The 20,495-nt window shown below is 40.3% G+C and overlaps 1 protein-coding gene across 1 annotated transcript; it reads left to right on the top strand.

Annotated features, from left to right (window-relative positions):
• Nucleotides 1-273: 273 nt before the first annotated feature.
• On the top strand, nt 274-852 carry LOC111893529 (uncharacterized). The gene has a single exon (XM_023889608.1). It carries the CDS (start codon nt 274-276, stop codon nt 850-852), a length of 579 nt encoding a protein of 192 aa, XP_023745376.1.
• The last annotated feature ends 19,643 nt before the right edge of the window (nt 853-20,495 follow it).

Here is a 20,495-nt window from a genome sequence, read left to right as displayed (position 1 = left end):
ACGAGCTGTGTTCATGGGGGAAGAAGATCAATAAGCGGATTTTGCTCTTCAAAGCAGATTTTAATAAAGCTTTTGACTCGGTAAATTGGAAATTCTTGGATTCTATGATGCAACAGATGAACTTCGGATTAAAATGGAGGTCTTAGATAAAAGGATGTTTGGAATCGGCTAGGGCCTCGATATTGGTTAACGGTAGTCCGACTGTAGACTTCCAACTTGAAAAAAGAAGTAAGGCAGGGAGACCCTCTTTTGCCATTTCTCTTTATATTGGCCATGGAAGGGTTGAATATTGCAATAAAGGAAGCTGTGGCCAAAGGTGTCTTTCAAGGTATATCTATTCCAAATTCTGATATAAAAGTATCACATCTATTCTACACGGATGATGCCCTTTTCATTGGCGACTGGTCTAGTCAAAATATTAAAAACCTTGCAAGAATTCTTAAGTGCTTCCAAGTGTCTTCCAACTTAAGGGTTAACTTTAATAAATCGACAGTTTTTGGCATATGTGTTAATGCTCAAGAGGTTGAAAATGGAGCATTACCGTTAGGATGTGAGCCTAGTGCAATACCATTCCCTTACCTTGGGATGCCAGTGGGGAGGCATATGAACAGGAAAATCTCCTGGAACTTGATACTTGAAAATTTTAGAAATAAACTTTTTGGATGGAAGGCAAAGACCTTGAGTTTTGGTGGGAGGATGACTCTAGCAAAGGCAGTTTTGGGTAATCTCCCCACATTTTATTTATCATTGTTTGCTGCTCCATCGGGGGTTATTGAGGCTTTAGAGAAAATCAGGAGAAATTTCATTTGGGGAGGTCCAGAAAATGAATCAAAAATTAAGTGGGTGGCCTAGTATAGAGTTATAGCTCCTAAGGAGGTGGGTGGCTTAGGCCTCGGTGCCATAAAAGCATTGAACCTAGCTTTATTAGCAAAATGGAAACGGAGAATTATCAATGAAGGCGACTCCTTATGGGTTAAGATCATAAAGGGTCTACACAGTCTTGATATTATTCAGCCTAATCGAATATCTTCTAGGTACCTAAGTGGAGTTTGGCAGAACATTGATAAATGTAAAAGTTCTCTGTGTAAATTTTCCATTCCAGACACGAAAGTGATTCGGTGGAAATAGGTGGATACGGGATGGGATTCAGACTTTGTGTTTGAGGGGAAATTTAGAGTCGTTGCTCTAAGAGGAAGGATCGAGCGGGCAAGCCACTAGATACCTGATGGATCCTTCATGTGGTGCAACTGGATCCCGTTAAAAGTAAGCTGTTTTGTGTGGAGAGCAAGGTTGGATCAGATTCCATCAGTGAACGCCCTTATTACGTGAGGATTACATATATACAGACTTTAAACTGCAGTGCTTGTATATATTTGATACGGAGTCCACAGATCATATGCTGGTCATTTGCCCGTTCGCATTTGCAATTTGGAACCAGATTTGGAATTGGTGTGGTATCATGCCTCGCCAATAATCCAGTATTTAGGAGATCTTAAACTTTGCAGCAGAGTGTAGACATCCCCCAAAAAAGAGGAGAACAATTAACGCAGTCATTTTTGGTACATTATGGTGTATGTGGAAAGCAAGAAAGGATAGAATCTTCAACTTAAAATTTATCAACCCGCATATGGTGTTTGAAGGAGTAAAATCCATGGTTTATGCATGGATTAAACATAGATATGGGAAAGGAAATTTTATATGGGGTGAATGGACAAAATCCCCTTTCTTTTTTATGTAATGTAATGTAATATGTGACTCTCACTAGTGACTTGCTAGTGAGTGTCTTATAATAAAATTGTCGGTTCCAAAAAAAATTTGTGGCAACCAAGCATGTTTTCCTTTTTCAATATATTGTAATGCACCTTTTAATTCCATATTTGGTTAATGTATACAAAACTCTAGCTAAGATATCAAGTGTGTAACACCGGCATGACCGATTCATTGATTTTCAATGTCCGGGGCGTGATATTAAATTAATGTCCTTATATATAAAAAAATGTTATATAACAAAACTGAAATAAATTTTATAGTCAAACTAAATCAAGGTTATTCAAACAAAAACCTACAAAAATTGATTTAAAACAATGCCTCTATGCAATCTCTTATTTTATGATAATAAAGACTTAACAGATTTTAACTTTCCATACTTAAAACTGTGAATCTGTATAATCATTAATGAGTGATGGTCCTTCAGAGATATAATTTAATAACTCTAATTTCACAAAAAACTTCTTTTTGGGGAAGCAACTGTGTGCCCACAACAAAATATTATATGCTACTACCTTTTTGAAAAACATGTACATTTCCTTTGCAAACTCCATAATTTGAAGAGTCGTCTGAAGGAGTTCACATTTTTATGCTTCATCCAACACCATTTCCTGCAAAACTTTACAATTCAATAAATAAATCTTGTGCATCATTATCAAATTCATCACCTCTAACTAAATTCATATTTAAAAATCCATGTAACTTATTAGTAAGATGTTTTATTTTTCTATTTTGAGCACCCAATACTAGTTTAGTAAGAAGCATTTCTTAAGAAAAAAAATTTCAAGTAAAAAAGATAGAGTAGAAGCGAAAAAGGATACAACTGACTATCCATAACCACAACCAAACACAAAAACAAAAAATGGTATCAAAATTTCATAATTAACATTTCATATTTTCATTAATTAAATTAACATCAAAATTTCAAAAATTTGATACATCATATTTTCATAAACTAAAACAACTAATCAGAGTATTTAGAAAAGCCACATCATATTATACATAAATAAAAAACACATATGTTTTTCAAAATCAGAATTCAGATATTAAAATTTACATATCATATTTTCAGATATAAGATACATCAGAATTTTAGAAATTAAAATAACTTATCAGATTTTGACCATACATCAAGTTTTCATATACCTCAGATTAATCAGAAATTAAAAACACACCAGGTATTTAAAATCATAATTCACATATCAGAATTTCAAAATCAGATTTACATATCTACATTTAAAAATTGGAATTTACATATAAAATTTAACATACATTAGAGTAATAAAAAGGGTTTAGGTCATTTTTGGTCACTTAACTTTTGGTTTTGTTCTCATTTGGTCACTTAACTCTTTTTAAGTTTTAAAAGGTCATCAAACTGTTGCCTTTGTGCTTATTTAGTCACTAAACTTTTAATTTTTTTTTAAAAGTTTGGTGATTAAATGAGCAAAATTTTAAAAGTTAGGTGACTAAATGAGCGCAAACCTAAAAGTTAAGTGACTAAATGTGACTAAACCAAAAGTTAAGTGACTAAATGAGAATAAAGTCAAAAGTTTGATGACCTTTTAAAACTTAAAAATAGTTAAGTGACCAAATGAGCACAAAACCAAAAGTTAAGTTACCAAAAATGACCTAAACCCTAATAAAAAATCAGAAAAATAATTACATCATGAATTTAAGAAAATCTTATTTCAGAAAACCTTATAAAAGTCACAAGAAATTGAAGAAAAAAATTACCTTGAAAACTAATGAATCTTATAGTAGGTCTGGATCGATAAAACTACAACTTTGATCAACAATTTCACTTCACCGGTAAGGTTTATACGAATACTGAAATTTTAGAAATATTCATAAATCATCACTATCAAAATTTTGCAACTTCATGTAGATTATGCAAGAAATTTCAAACATTAAAAAATACTTACTGGATTAAGATATTAGGAGGGCCAGTTAACTCAATCACCCTGTTAAGACCGATAATAAATATAGTACATTGGAGGCTCTTTTGAAACTTCAGAAAGAAGAAAATCAGTGGAAGCAAATGAGTAAGGATGAGAGAAAAGAACCATGAGTTTACTTTATACTAGATCAAGATTTTTAAATTTAATCACCGATCATCTTTCGCAGAACCAGACGCCTCATCTTCTGCATCTTCATTTATTAGGCGTGACTGTTTTTTAGATCAAGATTCAAGAAGTCCGAAGTTTGATAAATCAAATTTTTGATTGACGCCTAATTGGGTCTTGACACTAACGCTTCCGGACTCCCTGATGGACTAAACCTGCTACTGGATGAAATTTGGCCCAAATATTACAATACCAATAACAAACCACGAAAAATTGATGCCTCATTAAGATTTGCTACCCTGGGCCATGGCATAGCTTGTCCTGGGCTTGGGCCGGCCCTAAAGACGGAGTAGAATGGCCATCCATGTGATCCAACCAATGTGAGTTACATGGGTGTGTTGGCCTATAATATGTTCATAAGGTGTATTAGAAGGGAGTGTATATATATATATATATATATATATATATATATATATATATATATATATATATATATATATATATATATATATATATATATGGTTAGGTTGATATGAGACGACTTAATTTTGTGAGACCGTGATACGTAATCCTAGAAACTCATTTTGTAGATAAAAAAACATTTTTAAAATGCAAAATAATTGAAAACTTTCGAAAAAGAATTTTCATATATTATTTTCGTCGTTTCTATTTTCCAAAAGAATTAAAAAAATACCAAAAATAAAAAAATAAAAAAAATAAAATATTTTTTTTATATATTCTAGTAGAATATTTGGATATTTTATATATCTGACAAATTTAGTAGAATATTCTAACTTCTAAATATCATATTAGAATATTTATAATGTAATATTCTATTAGAATATTTCACGTATTTAAAAAAAAAAAACGGTAATTTTTTGAGGTAATTAAAGAGACGAAAATAATAATTAAAAAAAAATTTCGGATTTTTATTTTTATTTTGCATTTTAAAATTATTTTTAGATTTGGTTTCACAGTCTCATAAAATTAGCATGGTCTCAAATGAACCTGAATATATATATATATATATATATATATATATATATATATATATATATATATATATATATATATATATATATATATATATATATATATGGTCCGGTTCCGGTCAGGAGTCTCTTTTCGGCAAAAAAAAATTGGAAAAAAACTTTTGCATCATTGAAATTAAATCTTGGATAATAAAAATTGAATCATGGATCATAAAAATGATCCATGTTTCAATTTTAAAGATATGAAAAAAAATTTCAATTTTTTTTCTCTCCAATGTAGTATTATGCTCGATTTTATGGTTTCTATTTTTTTAGATTTTTTTTTTCAATTTTTTAAGGTGTCCTTGTAAGTCTCCATTTTAAAATGAGTCATCACCCGATATTCTCTTTTTCTCTCTCTCTCTCTCTCTCTCTCTCTCTATATATATATATATATATATATATATATATATATATATATATATATATATATATATATATATATATATATATATAGAGAGAGAGAGAGAGAGAGAGAGAGAGAGAGATGCATAAACATATAATCCGATCCAAATGATTTGCATCCAGATATGTTATTCTTTCGATAACATCGTCATTAATCTGGCTCAAATCCAACCAAATCTGATCTGCATTCAGGTGGATTGTAAGGTTGATCTGGATCTGGTCCTAATCTAATTTTGATCCTATTTGATCCAATCTTAGATGAGTTTTTACCAAATTTAGGGTAGATCTGGATCCATCTTTTGGCAAATATGGTTTACGATCCAATATTAGGTTTGATTTCAACCGTAGGATATGGATCCGGTTATAATCCGGTTGATCGGATTAACTAAAAACTATTAAAAAAGCTTAACGATTCTAAGGTCTCACATGATATCATGGTCCATATTAGGCTCATTCTATGGTCACATATGGTAACATGGTCCATATTATATATGCATTCAAAGGTCGCACGTGCTAAAAATGTCAATATTATGCTTATTCTAAGGTCGCACGTGGTAATGTGCATGGTCAGGTTTATTCATATTATAAGGTCACAGGTGGTAACAATGTACAACTTATACACCCTCTAAGGTTGTGTATGGTAATAGGGTCCACTTTATTCACATTATAAGGTCCACGGTGGTAATAATCTCCAACTTATACACACTCTAAGGCCGTGTGTGGTAATAAGGTCCATATTTTATGTGATATAGTCGCTTCATGGTAATTAGAACCACCTTTATTTTTACTTACATTATGAATACATATTTTTAGAGCATTTTCCTAAACTTGGCATATATAACCATGTATGTTTTATTGAGTTACTAGCATGCTCATCACTAGACCTTATAGGCTGACATTTTTTTTGTCAATATATACTTCAAATAGGTGTAGGCAGGATGTTGCTAATACAAATTGATGGAGATATACTTATTTATTGATAGTTAGACATATAATGAGTATGAATTGATATGGGATATTGTTTGATACATTTTTTTAGAGTTGGAATTTTACTTAATGTACTAGATTAACATTTGAGAAGTAACACACCGTAAGATTTGAGTTTCTTTATATGGGCTTTCAACATGCAATGATAATTTATAGTTTTAGATATATTGCCTTGTGTTATATTGTAACGATATGAATTTCCAAAGTAAATTTTCATTTTTAAATTATACTTTTAATCATAAAACAATATCAAAACATAATATATCCAATGTCATCATCACAAAACAATTCCCAGAATCTTAAAACATAATCTCTATGAGTGTGTACGGATCATATCGGCGCCTTCCCACGATCCTCGCTAGTACCTGAAACACATAACACAACAACTGTAAGCATAAATGCTTAGTGAGTTCCCCAAAATACCACATACAACACATATGCCTTTCCAGGCCATAACTCTGTGGGACCTTCCGGTCCAAGTGTCTCAGGGGACTTCTGTCCCAAATCCCGGTAAACCTTCTGGTCCTACCTGTATCGACCTTCCGGTCTGTAACCTCCCGACCTTCTGGTCCATATCATCTTAACCTTCCGGTCCTTATCATACATAACATACATAACACATACATATCACATAACAACATAAAACACATACATCTCATAGCATGTAAGACCTTCCGGTCACACATAGGTACCTTTCCAGGTAGAGTATAGTGAGAAGACTCACCTCGAATGAAGTCGGATAAACTCTCATGCTCAACGTCCCGACCTAGCCTCCTCCTATCATTCAAATAACATTCCCAATCAATACTCGCTCATAGTCTCATCCCTAAGGATCGGGTAGAAGACCATTCTACCCCTCTTTGAATTCTCTTGAATCAGCCTTGACCAAAACCCTAAGGTCAACTAAAGTCAACATTCAGCTTTGACCCGACTCGTCGAGTACACATGGGCGACTCGGCGAGTCCATGTGGGTCCTCTGAATCCTTCTACCATCTCTTGGCACGTCGAGTCATCCCTTCACTCGACAGATCACGCCTGCCACGAATCGCGGGGCAACCCCGACTCGACTCGCCGAGTCTACTTATGAACTCAGCGAGTTGCCTCCATGCTTACACTCAAAAGACCTTTTGAGGTTAGATCTGCTTCTCTAACCTGTAGATCTGACTTTCCCAAGCATGATAATCACGTAAAGGTTCGAACTTTAGGCCAATACATCACACTATCATCTCTATATGCCAAAATAACCCTCAATATGATAACCTAGGCCCCAAAACTCATAAAGGTTTGCATAAAGCTGAAGAATAGGGACTCTCTGGACCTCTCAAGGTCCAGATTTGATAATATTGTCACAAGGGGACACCACACACACTAGATATCTTACCAAAAGGGAAGAGAAGAAACCTTAGATTCATGAAACCTATTACTCAATGAAGATGGACAAGAATCCTTACCTCCCACAGCAACTCTGAACGAAATAATGGAAGATTTGAGTCCCACAAGTCAGCCTAACTCGGAATCCTTCCTTCCCTTTGCTAAAACACACCAAAGAATGATGAATTAGCCTTCCTCTTACACCACAAGCTTTCTCTCTGCTCTCTAGGGGTTTTCAAGGGTGAAGTGGCCGCAAATGAAGGCCATAAAGGCCTTTAATTAGGGCACAGGCACCGAGATTTAGGGTTTCTGCCGCCAGCACAGACTCGTCGAGTCACCAAGCCGACTCGTCGAGTCCAATCATTAATCCAGTCAACAAATTGGGATCCTACTCGACGAGTCTAGGTGCCAACTCGTCGAGTACTTCTCTCTAACTCACAATAAATGAACAATATAGAATACCTGGGAATCTGGATGTTACATATATTTTCATATTATAAGGGTATTATAGTACGTGCACATTTAATACCACATCGATAGAAAATGAGAATGAAGCAATTAGTATAAGGGTCTGGATACATTTCCTATTATGCCATATTTCAATTAAACTCTAAAGTTCGTAATCCGATGAGGAATCTATGGTTAAGAGTGCTCAAGTGGGAGGATTTAGGATGGGTGATCTCCTTTGGAAGTTCTCTTTGGGTTCCTCCAAAGTGCATAATATATTTCTATTTATTTCTAGAGATGATAAATGATATTAGATCCATGTAATGAGTTGATGAGTTTGATGGGGATGTCCTACATCATTGGGGGGTGGGGGAGGTTAAATGGGTGCACCTCTGATCCAATATCGGATGGAAAGGAAAACAAAGCACTCCTTATAAAGGTGTGAGTACCTTTGCTATCAAGATGTATTTTAAAAGCATGATCACCTTATAAAGTTCTCCTCTTTGGGTGCCTCAAAAGCTGTCACACCCCGGTAAAACGGAAACACGAGGCGTGGTAGTATAAAGGGTTTCATAGCAAAAGTTAAAAGACAACACCAACCATAGTATTAAAAATCATTACAATTTTACAATGGGTTTGAACAACTTTTACATAACAATGTAATTTTCAGAACAAATTTTTCATTTTTCAACAACAAAATTTATATAAAAATATTCTCAAAAGTATTCAACCATAGTTATCAAAACATAACATATCCCAAGATCACAAAAACAAATCCCTCCTCTAGTGTGTACGAGTCACGCCGGCGCCTTCCTACGGTCCTCGCTAGTACCTGAAACACATAACACAACAACTATAAGCATAATTGCTTAGTGAGTTACCTAATATACCACATACAACACATATGCCACTCGAGACTACGGTACGACCCTCCGGTTGATGTGTCTCAGTGGAACCCTCCAGTCTCGTAGTTCGTTGGGGCCTCCGACCCGGTCTGAATCGTTGGACCTTCTGGTCCGGTCTGTATCGTTGGACCGTCTGGTCTGGTCTATACAATCATATAACATGCAAATATCACATAGCACATAGATTCACATAATCTCATACATAACACATAAGACACTCCGGTCCACATAAATACCACTCTAGGTAACGTATAGTGAGAAGACTCACCTCGTGTAGCTCGGTAACTCGTAAATCTCAGAAATCTCGGACTCCGTAGGAATAAGATCTAGCCTCCGCCTAATCATATGAAATAACACTCAACATCAACACATTTCCCTAGGCTAGACCATTCCCTCTAATCACTCTCAGGAAGGTAAAAGACCATTTTACCCCTTACTTGGCTCAATTACACTAAAGTTGACCAAACCCTAAAAGTCAACAAAAGTCAACCCCCCGGGTTACGTTGCGTGTACCAAACGTGTACACTGGGCGTACCCGGAGCCTTCACAAAAACGGGGTGCGCAGCTGCTTACGCCGCGTGTACTGGGATTACGCCCAACGTAATGCCCAGTTTCCTTATCCATCTCATTCAGGTCTTAATCAGTTAAGAGTTGCATCCAAACTTCAGATCTGACTCCTCTAATGTGACTTAATCCATAAAGTTGAAACCTTTAAGCCTTTGCATGGCTGTAAAGGTCACTTTGTGCTCAAAACACTTGTCCTCTTTCCATAATGAGACTATAACTCATGCATGACACAAGATCCACCTCCAAGACTAGATTTTTATGACTCCTCAATACATTATACACTAGAAAAGGTTAGATCTAAGCTTATGGAGACTCTTTGCACATAAAGTCTCCAACTTTGAACCAAAAACCCTAAAAATGGTCCAAAAAGCAAAACTTATGAAGAACAAGGAAAGCTTTGAGCTTTTTACCTCAGAAAGGATCTCCAACCACTGTAGAACTCGGATCTACACTTGTTCTTCAACTTCTAGCTCCAACAATGGCTCTTTCTTCTCCTTCTTTACCTTGAAAAGAAAACTTCAGTACGCCCAGCATACTCACTAATCCACCATACAACTTTTCGTGATTAATATGCCAACTCTCCAAAATAAAAGGGGTCATAAGCTTACCTGGAGTTCGGGCTGTTACAATTCTCCCCTACTAGAACCAGACTTCGCCCTCGAAGTCTCATGCTGCGAACAACTCCGGATGCTACTCCCGCATCTCCAACTCTGGCTCCCAGGTCAGCTCGGACCCTTTCCGATGTTGCCACTGGACCTGAACCAGGGGTACTTCCTTGTTCCTCAGAACCTTGATCCTCCGATCCAAGTTTGCGATCGGCTTCTCAGCATAATTTAGATTTGCGTCCACCTGGATATCCTCTAAGGGTACTACTGCCGACTCATCGGCAATACACTTCCTCAGCTGCGACACGTGGAAGGTATCATGAATCTGGTCCAACTCCGCAGGTAGCTCCAAGCGATACGCTACCTTGCCCACCCTCGCGATTACTCTAAACGACCCAATATACTGGGGTCCCAACTTGCCCCTCTTCCTGAATCGGATCACTCCTTTCCAAGGAGATACCTTTAGGAGCACGATATCACTGACCTGGAACTCAAGTTCGGATCGTCGCCTATCTGCATAACTTTTCTGGCGACTCTGAGCGGTTAACAACCTATGTCTAAATTGATGTATCTGCTCTGTCGTCTGAAGCACTATCTCTGTACTACCCATCACACGCTGCCCTACCTCGCCCCGGCAAACGGGGGTACGACACCTCCTTCCATACAACAACTCAAAAGGTGGCATACCAATGCTCGAGTGATGGCTGTTGTTATAGGAAGACTCAGCTAAGGGCAAATACGTGTCCCAACTCCCGCCAAAGTCCAATACACATGCCCGAAGCATGTCCTCGAGCGTCTGAATCGTCCGCTCGCTTTGCCCGTCGGTCTGTGGGTGGTACGCGGTACTAAAATGCAGTCTCGTACCTAATTCCTCATGAAATTTCTTCCAAAATCTGGAAGTGAAACACACATCTCGATCTGAGACAATCGAGATCGGTACTCCATGCTGCGATACCACCTCCTTCACGTACAATTCTGCCAGCGTCTCCGCAGAAGAGCTCTCACTGATGGCAAGGAAATGAGCGCTCTTCGTCAACCTGTCCATAATCACCCAAATTGCATCGACACCCCTAGCAGTCCTCGGCTATTTGGTGATAAAATCCATGGTAATCGTTCCTACTTCCACTTGGGAATCTCTAACGGCTGTAACTTACCATGCAGGCGCTGGTGTTCGGCCTGAACCTTACGACACGTCAAGCGCCTCTCTACGAACCATGCAACATCCCTTTTCATACAGGGCCACCAATACTCATTCTTCAGGTCCAAATACATTTTAGTGGCCCCGGGGTGGATCGAGAACTTCAATCTATGCGCCTCCTCTATCAAGAGGGTAAATGTTACGCCCACAAACGGTACCCAAACCCGACCCTGGAAGGTCATAAGCCCTCAACTATCGGTAACAAACTCCGATACCTTCCCGAATACTCGCTCTCTCTTGCGGTTCTCTGATCTCATGGTCTCCGCTTGGGCCCCTCGAATGGTGTCCCATACCGGAGTCATCACTGTCAATCTCATGCAAATATCTCGTATCGGGGCGCCCTCCGTCCTACGGCTCAGGGCATCAGCTACAACATTAGCCTTGCCCGGGTGGTACAGGATCTCACAATTATAATCCTTTACTACATCTAACCATCTCCTCTGGCGCATATTCAGGTTGGGCTGATCCATCAAATACTTCAAGCTCTTGTGGTCCGTGTATATCGTACACCGAACCCCATACAAATAGTGACGCCAGATCTTGAGGGCGAACACTACAGCCCCTAATTCCAGATCATGAGTGGGATACCTCGACTCATGACGCTTTAGCTGTCTCGATGCATATGCTCCCCTCCGGAAGGGCCGACACCGGGGCTTCGCATAATCTCTCGCGAAGTGTCTCGAACGAGGTCTGCTGCTCCGGACCCAAAGAAAAAGTGACACCCTTCCGGGTCAACTTGGTGAGTGGCACGACAATCTTGGAGAAATCCCTGATAAATCTCCGATAATAGCCTGCTAACCGTAAGAAACTCCTGATCTCAGTAGGTGACCTCGGCACCTCCCAACTCATCACAGCCTCAATCTTGGCCGGATCGACTAATATCCCCTGCTAATTAACGAGATGCCCTAGGAACTGGACCTCCCATAACCAAAAATCACACTTGGAGAATTTGGCATAAAGCCTCTCCAAGCTCAGAACTCTGAGGATTTCCTTCAAATGCTCCTCATGCTGCTCTCTGGATTTCGAATATACCAAGATATCATCGATGAAAACAATCACCGATAGATCCAACATCGGCCTGCACACCCGGTTCATGGGATCCATGAACGCTGCTGGTGCATTAGTGAGCCCGAATGGCATCACCACGAACTCGTAATGCCCGTAACAAGTTATGAACGCTGTCTTCTGGATGTCCTCATCCCGCACCCTCATCTGGTGATATCCCGACCTCAAGTCTATCTTGGAGAACCAAGACGCCCCCTGCAACTGATCAAACAGATCGTCAATCCTTGGTAACGGATAACGGTTCTTGACCGTCAACTTGTTCAACTCCCGGTAATCGATACACATCCGCTGTGAACCATCCTTCTTCTTGACAAAAAGGATCGGCGCTCCCCAAGGTGAGCTACTCGGTCTAATAAACCCCTTTCCCAACAGCTCCTGAAGCTGCGAGGATAACTCCTACATCTCGGACGGCGCAAGGCGATAGGGTGCCTTGGCGATAGATGCCGCCCCTGGCACCAAGTCGATACGAAACTCCACCTGCCTCTCGGGAGGCACGCCCGGCAACTCCTCGGGGAAAATGTTAGGGAACTCCCACACAATTGGGACCTCATCAATCGAACTTGGCTTCCCAGCGGCCACTCGCGTGTCCGTCACATAGGCCACGAATCCTCTACAGCCCTACTATAAACTCTGTCTCAGCCTAGCAGCTGAACAAAATGCTGACTCAGGACGGGTACCCTCTCCGTACATCTTAAGTACTCCCCCACTAGGGTCTCGTATCGTTACCAACTGACGCTCGCAGTCTATAAAAGCTCCAAATCGGCTCAACCAATCCATGCCCACTATAACACACACATCCCCCATCGCAATCGGGACCAGATCTATCAGGAATTCCACACCGAAGATCTCAAGGATACATCCTCGAATCACATCCGTGGCATACACTGCTCGCTCGTTAGCTATAGAAACTCGCAGAGGTTGACTCAAGGCCTCTCGACAAATACTAATATGGCGACTGAAGGCTAATGACACAAAATATCGACTCGCTCCCGAGTTAAATAACACTAAGGCAGGTACAAAATTCACAAGAAAAGTACCTACGCATAACATAATATAAGCATAATATCTCAGACTTAAATAAAAAGAGAGAAGAATACACACCGGCCACAACGTCGGGTGCTGCGCGGACCTCCTCCGCTGTCAACTGAAAGGCCCTCCCACGAGCCTTTGGCGCCTCGGCCTTCACTGGCCGAACCTCAGTAGCCCTGGTTGCAGGTACAGATCCCTGCTGAAGCTGAGGACACTCGGCCTTCTGATGGCCGCGTTGCAATGGAAGTAAACCGAAAATCCCTTGGGGCAATCCCTCGCGATATGCCCCTCCTTCCCGCACTTGTAGCATACTCCTTCCCGACACGACCCCTCGTGACTCTTGCCGCACTTCCCACAAGTGAGGCCCTTCACGCTCCCAGATCTTGAATCAGCGGGCTTAGCTCGCTTGGCTGCCGGTTGAGACTGAGCCGACGGCCGATCCATCCTCTGGGACTCGGCCTCCTCCATGGCCTGAGTCTCCAACTCGATCTCCCTCTTCCGGGTATTTGCTTGGAGCTCAGAAAATCTCCGGTAAGTCGAGTTTGCCACGAACTCCCGAATATCTCTCCTCAGAACACTCAGATACCGGCTCATGTGAGCCTACTCAGTAGACACCTGCTCAAGGCAAAACATCACCCTCTCGTGAAACTTCCTGGTAATGAGTGTAACAGAATCAGTACCATGCTTGAGGGTCAAGAACTCATGAATCAATCGTTCCCTCTCCACCGGGGGAACATACTCGTCTCTGAACATGGCGGCGAACCTTTCCCTGGTCACCTTAGAAATCTCTGCCAGAGTTAAGCTCGCCGTCACGAACTTCCACCAATCCTTCGCTCCCAAGCGGAGCTGGTTCAGAGCGAACCACACCCTCAAGTGTTCTGGACAAGAACACGTATAGAAACATCCCTTAATGTCAGAGATCCATCTCATCGCAGCAATCGGGTCCTGCGTCCCATCGAACTCTGGTGGCTTTGTGTTGTTGAACTCCCGAAACAACAACGAGTCACCTCCCTGAGGTCTGGCAGCAGCCACATCAGCAGTAGCTGCAACAGCGGCAGCCTCAGTCACCGCTGCATACCGCTCGTCAAAGGTCTCAACCAGTGTGGTCTTGATGTCCCCGAACATCTCTGGAATCTCAACCCGGATGGCAGCAGCCACCTCCTCATGAATCAAACGATGGATCTCCTCGTCACTGACCCCACTGCTCTTAGGTGTGTGTCATGTCCCAACCATGATGCCTCTGAAATACAACATAAAAAATATCAGAGACTCGATCGAGCATACTCGCACTCGATAACGCAACCCTACTCATCCTCCAATACCCAAAGGATTCTTACTTAGGCTGCTTACTGATCTGGTGTCTTCAGTAGTATGGGCCTTATACTACTGACCACACCGTATCAGCATTCACCCCAAGTCCTCCTGCGTTGATCCCGGATCGCAAGTACTCTACTCTAGCTATGCATTGGCTACCCTCCGATAGACCTCTCATTAGCTCCTAACTGCTATCTACTCGCTCTCAAGGCATCTCATAGCAGTAAAAATCTCCTAAGCTAAGCCATCACAAATCAGGCCACTCTAGTCCTAATATGAATACCTAGCCGACTCTAGCATGCATGACATAAGATAGCATATCTCATAACACATAATGTAAGGGTATTTTGGGGATTCACCATTCGGGCGCTGGCTGACCATACACACTGCTCTGCTCTGTTTGTTTCAAAACTCTTTGCTCTTTTAGAAAATTTAGTTTTTATTGTTGAAAATTTCTCAAATCCTCAGTTTGAGTTCAGATACGCCCAAAGGTGCATCCCAATCCCTCAAACCAAGGCTCTGATACCAACTTGTAACAATGGAATTTTGAAAACAAAATTTTCATTTTTCAACAACCAAATTATATAAAAATATTCTCAAAAGTATTCAACCATAGTTATCAAAACATAATGTATCCCAAGATCACAAAAACAAATCCCTCCTCTAGTGTGTACGAGTCACGCCGGCACCTTCCCACGGTCCTCGCTAGTACCTGAAACACATAACACAACAACTGTAAGCATAATTGGTTAGTGATGTCACACCCCCAAACCAGAATGGCGGAAACATTCGGGGGTGGGTGACTTCACATAGTACCATACCAATTGAATATTGTAAAGAAAGCAACAGAACCATCATATATATAACAAAAAGTACATTGTTGCATAATACATGTTTCTAAAAGAATATAACAATATGATGATTTAAAATGTTTTAATAATAGACGCCTTAGCGTTCCTTCTTCAAAAGCTGGTGGTTACCTGTATTACTGATTTACAGAGAAATACAAGTAGTTTCGAAAAGTGTCAACAATAAAGTTGGTGAGTTCATAAGTGTTTTTTGTACTGAAAAAGTATGTCTTTTTTTGGAAGAAAACAGATAAATGTGATTTCCAGAAAATCCAATATTTTCCACATATAGTTTGAAAAAGTCCCAAAAGTTGGAGGGCGTTAGTATTTTTCGTACCTAAATGATAAAGGTGAATTTATACTCAAAATAATGTAAATACTGAATGCATTCATGAGTCTCGTAAATCAAGCTTATTTTTATACTTCCGTGTGAGTCTTATAACCATGCTATTGACACAGACTGCCTGTAACAATATTCTTCAGGTGTTGTAATGTTATGACATTTGTCACCCCAGACCTGTCGGTCTAACTGTAGGTAACAATTTAGGTGCAGGATTGTCAATCCCGTATAGATCTATACACAAGTATCACGCTTTCCCTCCAAGAGATTATGGTTTATAATACATGACTTGAAATGCATACTTGAGAGTACGTTGAAGTTTGAATATTTCACAACACTTTGTATAAATAGATTTACGAAAAGAAAATCTTTATTTCACTTCAGATGAAAGTATTTCATTTTTCAAGATGTTTACGTAAGAATGTATGAATAACTCGCAAACTATACCCATTATAGTTTTTCTGAAAGTGTGTTCCATTTGGTGATAATAACTCAATGAAATACTAACTTTTCATGCAAAGTAAAATGTTGATATCGAATAATGATAATATAGAAGTTGTATTTAAATCTATATAAACCGATACGTTTTCTTGTATTGCACTATTATTCCCCCCCCCCCCCTAAAACATGAAAAGACGTGAAAAGTAGGGGTATGAACTCACTTGTTTTGTTTGAAGAGAGTGAGACTAGAATCGAGCAGAACTTCAACTGCGGAAAGCTGCGTCTTCGAGCTTCTCGGGGATCTCAGTAGCGTAGAACTTTCGTCGGGGCTCGAGTATGGAACTGAGGGTGTCAGGATGGCCTTTGGAGCTCACAAGTGAGTGAAAGTGAGAGAGAGAGTTTGAGAAAAGTGTGCCAAAACCCGGAGCTGATGCCCTCTATTTATAGGGTTGAAAGTGGGAGTACGCTGGGCGTAATATCGGAGTACGCTGGGCGTATGCGTTACACTGGGCAGACTTCGGTTACGCTGGGCGTTCGTATGCATCATGGCTTATGACTCAAGTCTAGCTAAGCGTAGAGTCTGCTAGCCGATGGGACTCGACACTGCACCTGAGTACACTGGGCGTACTCTTAATTTACGCTGGGCATAATTCGGGTTTCAAACTTCTAAATTCCGTAACTTTCGCGTATGGACTCCGTTTTTCGCGTTCTTTATATCCACGCGTAGGTGAGACTATACTCTACAACTTTCATTTAGACTCCGTCGGCTAGTTTTGAATTTATTTTTAATATTATGTTTTTAGTAGGCTGGGACTGCTAAAATCCGTTAAAAATTTGTGACTTCTTTATCCGACGTCTGTTTTCGTCTGTCCTTTTACCATCGTACTCCTGTTGTGGAGACCTTCAATTCTCGTTTAGGTTGCGTTAGCTAAAAATCGTTCAATCTTTAATTTGAGTTTTTAGCTCTCTACTGCTGTTACGAAACTTAGAAAATACATAACTTCTTCATACGAGGTCCAATTTGGGCGATCTTTTTATGCACGTTCACGATTTAACGTAATCTATGACTTTTGTTTAGATACCTAAGGCTGAAATGCATTATATTGGAATTTCAATTTTTACGTTTAATAATGTTTTATTGGGTGTGCCGTGAATATTTTGAGTGGTCATAATCTTTTCATTATAACTCGGTTTTGAGCGTTCTTTATGTTTTTAGAAACCTTTGTACGATATCTAACATTTGATGCATCCCAAATTTAGATTTTTGAATACTTTATTTTTGAGGTTAATTTCGTTGATTCCAAATAGTTCATTATATTTTCCTTTTGATTGTTACATTGGTTTGGAAAAATATAGGGTTGTCACATTATCCCCCCGTTAGAGGGGATTTCGTCCCGAAATTTAATCTAAGACAGAGTTTACGGGTTAGGAAAAAGATGCGGGTACTTTTGTTTCATTTGATCCTCGCGTTCCCAGGTGTATTCAGGTCCTCGCTTGGCGTTCCAGCGGACCTTTACAATAGGTATGCGGCTTTGTTTAGTTCTTTTAATTTCCCGATCCATGATCTCTACTGTTTCTTCTACGAATTGGAGATTCTCATTTATTGCAATTTTGTCTAGAGGACGATGAGGGTCTCATTGGACAAGCACTTCTTTAGGTTTAATACGTGAAAGGTAGGGTGTACGTTGTGGAGTTCCTGAGGTAATCGAAGTTTGTAAGCCACCGGACCGATCCTGGCAAGGATCTCGAATGGTCCGATGTACCTTGGGTTCAGCTTCCCACGCTTTCCAAAACGTATTAATCCATTCCAGGGCGAGACTTTTTGTAGGACTCTGTCTCCAACCTGGAATTCCAAGGGTTTTCGTCTTTTATCCGCATAACTCTTTTGTCTGTCCCTTGAAGCCTTCAGTCGTTCCCAGATCTGAACAATCTTCTCCGTAGTTTCTCTGATGATCTCTGGCCCAGTGAGAGTGTTGTCTGTTGATTGTCCTCTCGCTAGCTACGTGTCACCCAATTCAGCCCAACACAGAGGTGATCTGCACTTACGGCCGTAGAGGGCTTCGAACGGGGCAACCTTGATGCTAGTGTGGTAGCTATTGTTGTACGAAAACTCGACCAATGGTAAATGGGTGTCCCATGCTTTGCCAAAATCGATTACGGAAGCTCTCATCATATCTTCTAGAGTTTGTATGGTTCTCTCACTCTGGCCGTCGGTTTGTGGGTGATACGCGGTACTCATGTCTAGTCTCGTTCCTAGAGATCTTTGCAGCGACTGCTAGAACCTTGAGGTGAATCTACTATCTCGGTCCGAGATAATGGATATTGGCACACCATGAAATCGTACAATCTCCCTGAGGTATGTTCTAGTTAGCTTCTCTAATTTATCCGTTTCTTTGATTGGTAGAAAGTGAGCGGATTTAGTTAACCTGTCGACGATCACCCAGATGGTGTCGAGTCCGCTTGCTGTCTTGGGTAATTTGGTTATGAAATCCATGGTTATCCGCTCCCACTTCCATTCGGGTATTTCTGGTTGTTGTAACAAACCCAAAGGCTTTTGGTATTCCACCTTGACTTTGGCGCACTTTAGACATTTGTTCACGTAGGTAGCAATTTCGACTTTCATGTTCGGCCACCAATACAGTTTCTTGAGGTCCAAATACATCTTATCGGAGCCGGGATGTATGGAGTATCGTGTCTTATGGGCTTCGTTCATGACGACTTCTCTGAATCCGCCAAACTTCGGTGTCCAGATCCGATCCATGAAGTAACGAACTCCATCATTCTTGACTTCAAGATTCTTATCCATTCCCCTTAAGGCTTCCCCCATCACATTTTTGGATTTCAAGGCTTCTATTTGGGCTTCCTTGATTTGCGTGGACAGGTGTGAATGGATTGTCATAGTTAGAGACTTCACTCGGTGGCCCGAGTATTCCTTCCGGCTGAGTGCATCAGCCACCACGTTAGCCTTTCCGGGGATGATATTGAATTTCGCATTCGTAATCGTTTAGTAGTTCTACCCACCGTATTTGTCTCATGTTGAGTTCCTTCTGGTTGAGGATATATACTGGAGGCTTTTATGATCGGTGAAGATTGTACATTTCGTGCCGTAGAGATAGTGCGTCCATATCTTTAGACCGAAAACGACTATTCCTAGCTCGAGATCGAGCGTCGTGTAGTTTACTTCGTGCGTCTTTAGTTGTCTTAAGGCATAGGCGATGACCTTCCTTCGCTGCATCAGAACACACCCAAGTCTTTGGTTTGACGCATCACAATAGAACACGAAGTCTTCTGTTCCTTGTTGTAAGGTTAAGATGGGCGCACTACATAAGGCTCGCTTTAGTGTTTGAAATGTGATGTCTTGTTTTTCTTCCCAGTCGAAGGTCACACTCTTCTGAGTTAGGGTGGTAAGTGGCTTTGCAATCTTCGAGAAGTTTTGTATGAACCTTCGGTAATACCCGACGAGTCCCAAGAATTGTCGGATTTCTGTTGGGGTCCTTGGAGTCGTCCAATTCTCTATTTCTTTGATCTTGGAAGGATCCACATGTATCCCCTCTTTGCTTACTACATGACCTAGGAAATCTACTTCCCGAATCCAAAATTCGCACTTTGAAAATTTTGCGTATAGTTTCTCTGTCCTCAATGTTTTCAAAACTTGGCGGAGGTGTTGGCTCTGTTCTTCCTTGCTTCTTGAATAGATGAGTATATCATCTATGAACACGATCACAAATTTATCCAGGAAGGGATGACATACTTGGTTCATCAAATCCATGAACACCGCTGGTGCATTTGTCAATCCAAAGGGCATCACTACAAACTCGTAGTGACCATAGCATGTTCGGAATGCCGTTTTGGGGATGTCTCCTTCCAACACTTGCAGTTGGTGATAACCAGATCTTAGATTGATCTTTGAGAAGTAGTTTTCTGCTTGTAGTTGATCGAACAAATCGTCTATGCGTGGTAGGGGATATCGGTTCTTGATCGTGAGTTTGTTCAGATCCCGGAAATCGATGCACATGCGAAAGGATCCGTCCTTCTTCTTTACGAATAGGACCGGTGCTCCCCATGGTGAGAAGCTCGGTCTGATGAAGCCTTTGCTCAACAAATCATTTAGT

Source organism: Lactuca sativa, chromosome 1, assembly GCF_002870075.4.
Source record: "Lactuca sativa cultivar Salinas chromosome 1, Lsat_Salinas_v11, whole genome shotgun sequence".
NCBI classification, from domain to species: domain Eukaryota; kingdom Viridiplantae; phylum Streptophyta; class Magnoliopsida; order Asterales; family Asteraceae; genus Lactuca; species Lactuca sativa.
The sequence above is the reverse complement of the archived record's forward strand: the minus strand, read 5'-3'. Positions and strand labels throughout refer to the sequence as shown.

What these genes read in the sequence shown, in the direction of transcription:
- LOC111893529 (XM_023889608.1), top strand. Translation starts at nt 274, where the DNA reads ATGGAAGGGTTGAATATTGCAATAAAGGAAGCTGTGGCCAAAGGTGTC.